We start from the raw sequence: 12041 nt of genomic DNA on the forward strand, positions 1-12041 counted from the left end.
TACGAGTTCCTTATACGTTTCCACATTTCTTGTTCAATCAGCACCAAACGTGACACAGTGATACAGGATGACATAAAAAAGGTCATGGGGGAGTTGGATCCCCCATCTAATTTGATATCTAATTTTCGAAAAACTACCAAATCAGCACAACTTGACATGGTGATACAGGATGACATGAGGAAAGCCATGCAATATTTTTGAGTAAAAAATTGTTTTAAGTAGGGGATTACATTTTGTAATTAAAATTTCAATTCATGGTAACGGAACATTCATCTATTACGAAAGGATTAAAATGAGGTATTCCTTACCTTTGCCAAGTCAAAATCTGCTTGTTTTCTATGCTTCCAAAACATCATAGAATGAGGTGATTTTATCTTTAATAATGGTTCCCCATAAATAAATAGCTTGATCATTAGGCCCAGTATTATAGTGAAGTTGATAATCCAGACCGTAAACGATGAAAAGAACCAGTTGCTCCACTTTCCTAACGATGTTAAAAGAAAAAATTGCATTTTTCTAGGGAAAAACCTTTTGAGATTTTATCTTTAGGCTTGAAAAAGCACACTGAAGAAATAGATGTAATAAATTATGTAACAGCAAAGATAAATTATTTACTTAAAAATTAAATCTCCACTAGAAAATGTTATAACATTTGACAATAACTTCAGTAATTCAAACCTTTTAATATTATATTATATTACTGTGACTACAGCTTAATTAATACAATTTTTGTAAAAACAACTATCGTGAAGGTTATAGCAATACTTCAGAACTAACCTTCGTAATCATCAGCCGGGGATGAAGATAAAATAGTTCTGCCAGTCCACAGAGATGATAGTGCTTCAGGATCAGTAATGCCATTTCTGTTAGACAGAAGATGGCTGAAAGGATTAAATGATAAAATAGCCAAAACAAAAACACAGAGTGCCATACGAGAATGATCCAACATTCCTGTGGTAATAAAGTTATCAGATTGATCTACAGATTTAGAAGATCCCAGAAAAGAATCAAATTTAGAGCCATCTGGAGAATAAAGGTGAGGTGAGAATGCCTCTGAAGAGCTACTGTCTTCATGTAACCGTCGGGATTCTTCTGATGGAGGTGGAGAAAACTCAGAAACGATGTTTACGTCTGCTTTAAGAAGTTCTGAACTCAAATCTCCATGTTCTTCAGTTTCTAAAAATTACAAAACAGTAACTCTTCCTATTAAAAAGATAATGCTTTTGGGAAAACAATATTGTCAATTTTAAATAATAAGTTTATCTTCCAAGAACACAACATACGATATAACGACTGACTGAGATTTGTCATTAAATACACAGAAGAAAAAGTGAAAAATTAAAATACATAAAATTCTGTGTGTAACAAAATGTAAAAAAGTACAATAATAATTTTAAAAAATTCATAGAAAATTATTAGTTTTTTTTCTATAAAAATGTAAAAATAGTGTATGTAAAGAAACCGTGGCATTCAATTCTAGCAAACAGACCAAGAGAAAGTTAAGCCTGAGGACATGTTATGTAAACAAAGATAAAGTTTTATATTATCACCAAACACTTGCATCATTATTTTACTTTCAATTCATTCAATTCTAGCAAACAGACCAAGAGAAAGTTAAGCCTGAGGACATGTTATGTAAACAAAGATAAAGTTTTATATTATCACCAAACACTTGCATCATTATTTTACTTTCAAACCAAGCATGTTCTTTGTGATTCACAAGAAGCATTAAAAGTAACGGGTAAGCATTAGATACAAGCCAACTATTTTTCAATGTGATGAGACTAAACCCACACTGTGTTATCTTAATTCTGTGTTGAAACTCTTAGTATATCATTAATCGTTCTCTTAAGACACAAAAAAAGTGACTTTTTTGGCTTGTTTGGAATTTTGCACAAAGCTAAATGTGGTCTATCTGCATTAGCCATTTCTAATTTAGCAGTGATAGACTTGAAGGAAAGCAGCTAGTCAACACCACCAACTTTTAGGATACTCTTTTACCAACGAATAGTGGGATTGACCATCACTTTATAACACCCCCCCCCCCCCAACTGGCTGAAAGGGTGAGAATATTAAATTAGGGGATTCAAGCCTGCGACCAACCCCACAGATTGCGAGTCAAGCATCTTAACCACCAGGCTGATGTGACACGTAACTTTAAACTTTCCTATAAAGGAAAAATAAAAGTGTAATTTCAAACTTACTCTGCACTTTGGAAACCATTTTCAAGGCCATGTTTTCCTGTCTAAGTTTCTTGTTAGCATTCTGAAGAAATCTGATATAATCAATGGTCTTCTTCAAAACTGCAGACTTGTTGAGCTACATAAAAGAAATTAATATGAAAAAACTGATTACGTTATTTCATGCAATATTCAGTGAGATATCATATTTTCCCCTTAACCCTAAACATTCTGGCAGAGAGATGTTATATCTCCCATTTGTTTGTTATTGTTTTTTTTTCACACTTAAAAGGCTTAACTAAATTGAATGAAATTGGGTATACACTTTCTACATAATACGTAGTTTGTGCTTAAAGAAAATTATTAAATTAGTGTAGTATGTGAATAATATTTTAGGTTGTGAATTTTTGTAAATTTTGTTTTGAAACATACACCCTTTTGTCTTTTTTTTTATTATCATTAATATGTGTCAGATCATGTAAATGTATCCAATAGCCATTTTTCAAGAAAACTATTATCGTTTTGTGTGTGTTGTTCTAGTAACAGCAACTCATTTTTCATATCTATCCATACCAACACTTACATACAAATCAAATAGCTACTACAAGAAAATAAGAAATAAATAAAACTGGATCTTTTTTAATATCAGAAAGTTCCATTTTATGCATCCAATTAGGTCCAACTTGTTTTATTTTCATCAATTATTTATACTTGTGGAAGCTGATATGTAGCCGTGAAAACAGCATTAAGAACAACGTACATTCATGTCCTAGGCCTACACTGATACAGGCAGTCTTTTTCCAGTTATATTTTTCATTAAGTTTGATTTCTCTTTAATAATTATAGTTTGTTTTTACTAACTAAGGAGTCATTGTATGTGTTGTTTAAGTAATAATACATTTATTATATATTTTGTCATCTGAAAGTACCAAGGCAGAACTTCTAACTTCTTGTACTAACTAACCCTAAATATTCTTACTTTACATCTTGTCATCTAAAAATATTCCTGTAGTTTTTAAAACAGAGATATTAAACACAAAATGAATATCACAAACAAAAACATCATCAAAAGAAAATCCCATGTTTGTGGCTTGTTCCTACATTTTGTAAATTTTACATTAGAATCCTTTGTTCTCCACTATGAGAACTTCTGCTATTCGCTTTCTCAGAAATCACACATTATTGGATAGACTAAAATATTTTCCTATCCAATCATCTTTAGCCATTGGTCCATAAAGGCTTATCAACACGGGATACGTGAAATAGTCAAAAGGAAAGTCAGACAAGAAACATCACATTGGGTAAGTCTATTTTAAACGGTTTGCTTTGGTTTTGAATTTTGTGCAAAGCTACACAAGGGTTATCTGCACTAGCTGCCCCTAATTTTGCAGTGAAAGACTAGAGGGAAGGCAGCTAGTCACCACCACCCACCACCAACTCTTGGACTACTCTTTTACCAACAAACAGAAGGATTGACCATCACATTATAACACCCCACATGGCTGAAAGGGAGAGCATGTTTGTTGTGAAAGGGATTCGAATCCGTGACCCACAGATTGCGAGTCGAGCGCCCTAACCACCTTGCCATGCTGGGCCTAAGGATGGACAGAGGCGAGCCAACATGTCTTTTCTGCTATGTAGTATGAGTATATATATAAAAAGAAAAAAGATTAAACTTTCTTTTGGTGCAACTACTTTTGAAACTGAACAATATACAAATTATGAAATTAATCTCTTATTTCAAAATGATTTTATGAATGTCAAAAATTTAAATATGAATATGCTGATGTATAATTTTTTTAATTTGTATGAACACCCAATTTTTCAGTTAGGACTTTTCCATACATCATAGTTTATGGATTTAATACCACACTACACAAAACTAGTAAATATTTTGGGGTAGTTCTTAGTTAGTCAACATACATTTGTTACTAGTAAAATGTTGCCTTTCACAGAAAATTACACCACTTAGTTATTTTAAAATTCCAAAAACATTCTTATCGATATCATCATGAAAGGATAATTTATCCAAAAGACACTGCAAGTATGCTACCTTATCCAGGCTACCGTGATAACACTAATGAAAACCCACCATCATATGGATTACTCATAAAGAAAAACTACAATATATGCGAACCAATTTTACATTTCTGTAATATAATATTGTGATATATATATATAAAACTATTATAAACACAAACTTAAGTTGTTACGAAAATCACTATAACCCTTTTCAGACGGGTCACGGGTGAAGGGCCATGTCATCACATTTGTTGAATTGCATTCAAAATTTTATTGAACTACTATTTCATTAATTTATGTCAATAACTTTGGTATCAAACTGTAGATTATAATTCACATTTTAGTATTATACATTACTCAATTTCTTAATTCAAAAGTAAATATTAAAAGAAAAACAGTTAAACATCAAATTTTGTGTGTGTCATGTGGTATGTTGAATGCAGTTCAAATTAGATTATTGTGATGTCAAAATACTAAGTCTATAGTTTTGTATGAATTAGGAACTCAAATTACAGATATTGACAAGCTAGAATAGAAAATAAAAACCACTTATCTTTTCTATTACTGATAAACTCCCAAATTTCGTTAACATACGCTTACTAATTTAAAAGTTATAGCATGGAAACTACGACAAGCACAAAATTGTTACGAGGTCAGTCCCAGGGACTGAGCCTGTGCTGAAAAGATAACCAAGATATGCATACAATTTTTTATGATGAGCCTGTTATACCATGAAAACTACTGAAACAGAAAAATATTAATATTACTTGCATGGGCCGTAAAAGTACATAAACGTTTTACTTAACCGAATTACTTACATTTTTATTGCCTGTAGTTCAAAATGCAATGAATCAAAATTAATTTTTCTTCACCAGGAAAAAAAACAACTTAAAAAAAAAACCTCTATTTTAGTTAAATGCTATCCAAGCTAGAATAACATTAATTTCTCTCAAACACAGACTGTAAATGTTTTTCTTATAAAAATTTACTAACAATCTTACCTTTGCATCTTCTCCGGCAACTATATTTTTTAATTCCATGATTCTATCATTAATGCTACTTCGGTACCTCCGTTCTATAACATTATGAGCACTACGTTTCTCTCCTTTCTCGGGCACGGTTTTCAAAGTTGTTATTCTGTAAAAAGATAGTAGTCTAACTTATCAAAAGATACGTTATACTTCTAGGAAAGATTATACACTTATCAGAATATCACATGTTAAAAACATAATCACGAACAAAACTAAATAACACATTTATTAAAAACATAATCATGAACAAAACTAAATAATACATTTATTAAAAACATAATCATGAACAAAACTAAATAATACATTTATTAAAAACATAATCACGAACAAAACTAAATAACACATTTATTAAAAACATAATCACGAACAAAACTAAATAACACATTTATTAAAAACATAATCACGAACAAAACTAAATAATACATTTATTAAAAACATAATCACGAATAAAACTAAATAATACATTTATTAAAAACATAATCACGAATAAAACTAAATAATACATTTATTAAAAACATAATCACGAACAAAACTAAATAATACATTTATTAAAAACATAATCACGAATAAAACTAAATAATACATTTATTAAAAATGTAATTGAACATTTTCAATTTTTAGATCCAATACAATAGAGCTTCAGTGTCTTGTGGCTCATACTAATTTTGGCCTAGTTCATTGATTTAACAATGTAAAATTAAGTCCAACAATTTGGAAAACGGCTTAGTCCCAACTAGTTTATAAACTACAGTCTCATCAACATTTCATTTCTTTTTTCATGATTCTGCATTTATAACCTGAGCTTGCAAAGTCAACAGTAGTACAACTGTACATAGTGCAGGTTAGTTAAAACTTGAAACTTATTTATTAATTGCTGACTTTCCTTTTACGTTTGTACTTAATTTCTTAGAAAAGGGTTTGGTTTCAATTTTGTACAAAGCCACATGAGGGCTATCTGCACTAGCCATCCCTAACTTTGCAGTGAAAGACTAGAGGGAATGCAGCTAGTCAACACCACCCACCATCAACTCTTGGGTTACTCTTTTACCAACGAACAGTTGGATTGACCATCACATTATAATGTCCCCACAGCTGAAAGGGAGAGCTTGTTTGGTGGAATAGGGATTCAAACCCTCGACCCTCAGATTGCGAGTCAAGTGCCCTAATTACCTGGTCATGCTGGGCCTCTCTTCAGAAAAAAAAAGAATCATTACTATAGTGAACACTGCATTACTAAATCCAAAAACAATTTCTATACTTCTATTTCACAGCTATCCAAATACACAGAGACCATTTTTATTGACAGAAATGATTAAATTTCAAAAAAAAAAGAAATGGTGGTTTATGAAACAGACATACAATAACTTTATAATCCACTTCTGTTACATATCTAACACACCTCGCTTCGTTAAACAATACAAAACATCAATCACACACCTGTAATGTGTACACAATTTACCCATGTGCATACATACACATAGAAATGGCAGTATAGGCAGATATTTATGCTCAGCCTACAAAACAAACAAACACTGATCTCAGTCTTTATTTTTTTTTTTTAATAATACTGAATACAAACCTGTTTATTGGCAGTTTATCTGGATCAAGTACAACAGGGATTCCAGTTGTCCATATTGCACTTGCTGGTTGTGTGCTGACCACTGTCTGAACTGGTGAAGCAGTTGTGTCCATGACATTAGAAACAGTTGTGAAAGATGGTGGGACACAAACCACTGGGGTGGTTGTGTAAGTAATGAGCCCTTCTTCAGTTTCCTTTTTCATAAGTTGAGCCTGAAGTAACAACTGAAGAAGTAGAAGTTACAAACTTAACTCGAAACTTGATCAAACATAACACAACTAATCCAATCTTCTTAACATCGTTTCATGTTCATATAGATAGTTTTTTTGTTGTATAATTAACAATACACAAATAACTTAAACCTTAGCATATACTTCCAGACTTTTCACAGTTTCCTTTGGCTATGTCCCCAACCAAACAGAATTCACAAATTTTGCATCATAACATGTTAGCTTTTGCTCTAAACCATCAATACAGCTGTTAGGATGAATCGATGGTGCACCCAGAAAACTTTCACACCACTGCATGCCATCACTTCTTTATAAAATCTTCACCAAATTCGTGTTACAAACCTTCGGCATGTGGTACCATTTTAATTTTCTTTCCAGTTGTAGGCTGGATGTAATGCTTTGGGTTCCGATTTCATATCTCACAATGCTGATTATTCCAGCATTCCATTAATTGTACTAATTTAAAAAACAAACAAATTAACCTCCGTACAAACAGAGGATGTAGCTGAAATAGGCTCATTCCAATTAGAAATTTGGAAAAGTAACGAAAAATATTTGCCAAGTTCTATTCTTGTTTACAACTTATGCTTTGCAATCTTGCAAACGAAAGTCGGTAACTGTTATTAATGATACAAACCCTAAAGTACTCCGCTCAGCATTTACTTATTGTGAAAAAAGAAGCAATTAGGGATCTCAGTTCAATTCAAAGGAATTCTCAATTTGAAAGTTAATGTAACCTGCAACAAAACTCTGATATGAGTTTCGTTTGTAGTGCTGTGTAAAGTTTTGGTCCATTTGGAACACGAAAGTTTGTTTCTAGTTAAGCACAGAGCTACACAAAGGACTATCTGTGCTCTACCCACCATGAGAATCAAAACCCGGTTTCTAGCGTTGTAAGTCCGCAAACATACCGCTGTACCACGGGGGGGCGGAACAAGAAAGAATGATTATATTAGACAAGCTATTGTATTAACGTAATTCCTGGTTTAAGACATAAATCTGTATGGAAAGGCTTAGAGCAGGGATTCTCAAAGTGTGGTACTCGTTCCACTGGTAGTAAGTGGAGTATATGTCGGTGGCGCACGACACGATTAATGTAAAAAATCATAACATTTGTAATAAGCCCAATCTAAGCTTTCCGCATACATATACATGCTACTCTCCTCACTTATAGACCCACCCTCTATTTGCATAGACTCGCCAGTATTTTCCTCCCTTAAAATTGACAAAAATGGTAACACATATTCATCAAGCATGCCAGAAAAAACAATCGTAACCTTCGCACTAATGGGTAAGTTTTAAAAATATGAATTTTTGTTACTGGGTTTTTTTAATTTTTTGTTCTTTAAATTAGATCTGGATTTGTAATTTAAAAAATTAAACAAAAAGTGGTAAACGAGCCTGAAACATTTGAGAACCACCGGCTTAGAGCTTAACTTCTTTGCTTTAGAGTGCAGAATTACGTGGAAACCTGATTAAGGTACTCAAAATTGTTAGGAGCTATGTAGTATTACGACAATGCATACTTCTGGTTAGACTGGTATGTTAAATTAAATCTATTAATTACAGTTTGCCATTTCTTTTTCGTTCTACCTGAACTTTTTGACAAGTGTTATAGGTTACCCAAGGAGCAGAAGGACAAGGTTTTGAATACAAGAAACTTAATGAATTATTAACAAAGTCATAACAGATATAAACTAACAATGTTAATAAGTTATTTATGATATTAAGTGAAATTACACGTTAGACTAGACAACACTTTACCTGTTGAACTTTCTGGGATGGAAGCTGACTAAGTTGTTGAAGAAGTTGCTGTTTCTGTTGGATTTTCAGTGCAGTCACTATATCATCAATGGTTACATTTTGTGTTCCTAAATTCTGCTTCGGAAGAGTCCGAGGTGTGGCAATATTCTGGTAAAATGGTTGTACAACAACATGGGGAATTGAAGGTGTGCCTATCCGAGCCCTATTAACCTCTTGAGTTAGGAATGAAGTGGGTGTCTGGTCTATGAGAGCGACTGACGATTTAATATCTGAAATTAAACTTTGAGTTTGGTTGTTTGGACTGAAATTCACAGAAGTTGTCATCTCTACAGGAACATTCCTATATGATGTTTCTGGCTGGGGAGAAAGTTCTGACAGATTAACATCAAGTGACTGATCGCTAATAGATGAAAGAGTTACTTGTTGATCATTCTGTTGTAAAGAGATCTCTCTTGTCAGAGACTCGGATGTTGCTCCTACATGGTCCAGTTGTATGTCATCCTCAAACTCCTTCAAAGAAGGGTCATAGAGGTCACACAAACTCAGCAAGTCTCCATTAAAAATCTCTACAGATGGGGTTTCCAGGTCATTCAAAGGACTCATTAAATAACTTATTTCTGGAAAAATAAAAACACAAAGACTTTGTGTGTGTGTATATATATATGCAGCTGAAGTATAGGTTACTTGCCTTAAATTAACACTATTTACACAAGTTTCTGTCCTTATTTTATACTAACTAAAACAATTATAAACAGTTTTTTCTGTAATCCCTTAACAACACACAAAACCGTATAGATTATCTTTAGCTACTTAAAAGTTACGAATATTTGACCATGAACAAACAATTTTTCAAATTCGAAAATCAAAGAATCTTCATTTCTTCATTAATTACTTATGGCACGACAATTAAGTCCATCTAGAAAGTTCCATCAAGTATTTCTTTAAAGATCACAGGTTAATAGATATTAATAAACTGGATACACGTGTAAAGTCTTTAAAATCACTTTTGTTTAATCACAATACAATGCATTCCTTAATTTATACATTAAATCTACTTGTAACTTAGTACATCATCACAGAATTGTCTACGAAGGATCCTGGCACAATCATGACAATATTTCTGTGTGATCTGCAGCTTTAACCCTTCGATGATGTTAGAATTTAAGCATATCTGTTGTTTTTGGATCATACTGACCAGATGCAACTTAAAATGACCTTGAACTGATAAAATATTTTATTCATAATGTATATTAGAAATCAAATAATACATCTTAATAAAATCAAATATATATATTAGTGTATCAATGTCATGGAAACCAGCGTTGAGTCAAAAAAATAACCTGAAACATAATAGGAGGGCTAAGAAAATTTTTGGTTTTTGTATTTCCATCCTGAAAACCAATACTAATATGCACAACACAATCTTTGCAAAATAGTGCGTTGTTTTTACTATTCAGTTTATACGCTGTTCTTGCTCGTCTTCTTTTGCACTTCCCAAAAGTAACCACTCAATACCTATGATCCCATTCTAAACATACTTGTATAACTACAAACTTTGTCAACAGTCATCACTAAATGTCCAGTAATCCATTCACTTCAAAGGCGAAGTACATATCAATATTTTGTCTGACAACATAAATAAATCCTTGTGTTCGGGTGCTTCCTACTTCAAAAATAGACCAACTTATAAAACACAATCACGAAAACAACTGTTGTGCACATACACTAACAACCTACTTTATGTGGTTTAATCACATTTTATACAAAATTATACCAGTTCTTAAAACGACAGGTAATCCTCTAAAACCTGTAAGTATAATCTCTAGATAGAAAAACTAAAATGAAAAATAATTTAGGATCCAGAATGAAGGTTCACGAGATTTTTATCTATAAATAAATTTTATCAAAGTATACTAAATGCCCTTTAGCTTTTTATACATAGAACTTATTCGATTTTTCATTAAGGGGCTTAAAGTTAACACTAGCATTATGATGGTTAGTACTAAAGTTGTAATTGTAAAACTTAAAAAGGCTTAAGAAAAAAAATTGCTGGTATGTTTTAGAAGAAATAGGTTCACAGATTCTCAATGTCGACTATCAATACATCAAAGATACATGCATTTTAGTCATTTATATTGCAATATCATTTGCTTGCCCATTTTAGTTACATGGTAAACCTGGGCTAAGTGCTAGGAAATAGGCTTAGCGAGATCGCAGTGTCATTTTTTTTTTCACTAGTTGCCAAGGCAACTAATACATGGGCTAGCCAGCTAAGCTCATATCACTCATTGGAAGTAATAATGAAATTATTTATACTGCATTTATTCTTTCCATACCCCTAATTTGTCCGTGCTAAACACAAACATTAGGACCTCTTTTATGATATAATTCATGTTAAACTTTTTTTATTCTAACAGTCATAAGTCTTTGGAACAAATTGTCTTCAGATGTGATGGATACATTAAAGTTAAGGAAAAGTTACTTTTTAAATGATAAGTGCTGGCCTAGAATTTTTATTATTTGCAAGTTTAATTTACTGGATGGGACAACCAAGATGGACTAACAGGCTCCTTGTAGTCCTTAAATTTTTTTTATGATCTCATTGAAATCTATGAGATTACTGAGGGACTAATACCGTAAAAGACTTGACTTCTTGGTGCTATATTCTAAAGATAAGAGGAGGAGAGAACGTAAGCTTAAAATTTGGAAAAAAAAGAGAAGTTTTTTTTCTTTTAATTTTACACAAAGCTACACGAGGGCTATCTGCTAACCGTCCCTAATTTAGCAGTGAAAGAATAGAGGGAAGGCAGTTAGTCATCACCACCCACTGCCAACTCTTGGGCTATACTTTTATCAACAAATAGTAGGATTGACCATCACATTATAATGCCCCCACGGCTGAAAGGGCTGGTGATTCAAACCTGTAACCTTCAGATTGCTGGCTACCAATTGAAATACTTTTATTTTTCAAATAGGGTGATGGACATGCAAAGGCAGCCTTAACTGTATGTTAACTATCATTCCAAATTTACTCAGTGTATTTACACAAAAGGCTGCAAGCTTCTAGTAAAATGTACAAGCTTCTCATATATGGAGAAACAGATGTGTTACAAATGTATTTGTACTCAAGGTGTGTCTGTGAATTGCCAAAGTCAGTTGAAATGCAAGGTGATGTTCATGTGAAGAATAAAAATACTTTTGCCCATTGTATAGTTTTCGTATTACAATTGTATAA

The 12041-nt window shown here is 32.5% G+C and overlaps 1 protein-coding gene across 3 annotated transcripts in view; it reads right to left on the reverse strand.

Moving 5' to 3' along the window:
- Positions 1-12041, reverse strand: part of LOC106464545 (sterol regulatory element-binding protein 2-like) — a 32918-nt gene that overhangs the window by 18852 nt on the left and 2025 nt on the right. For 2 of the 3 annotated variants that reach the window (XM_013924690.2, XM_022392275.1), the window contains exons 2-7: positions 8807-9423; positions 6813-7036; positions 5204-5339; positions 2205-2319; positions 778-1176; positions 309-484 (exon numbers count right to left, since the gene is read on the reverse strand). In XM_013924690.2, the coding sequence (XP_013780144.1) occupies positions 309-484; positions 778-1176; positions 2205-2319; positions 5204-5339; positions 6813-7036; positions 8807-9423 (1667 nt within the window). The remainder of the gene's footprint in view (positions 1-308; positions 485-777; positions 1177-2204; positions 2320-5203; positions 5340-6812; positions 7037-8806; positions 9424-12041) is intronic. The other variant, XM_022392274.1, reaches the window with a different exon arrangement.

The sequence above is a fragment of the Limulus polyphemus genome, unplaced genomic scaffold (genome assembly GCF_000517525.1).
Source record: "Limulus polyphemus unplaced genomic scaffold, Limulus_polyphemus-2.1.2 Scaffold1683, whole genome shotgun sequence".
Classification (NCBI taxonomy): Eukaryota; Metazoa; Arthropoda; class Merostomata; order Xiphosura; family Limulidae; genus Limulus; species Limulus polyphemus.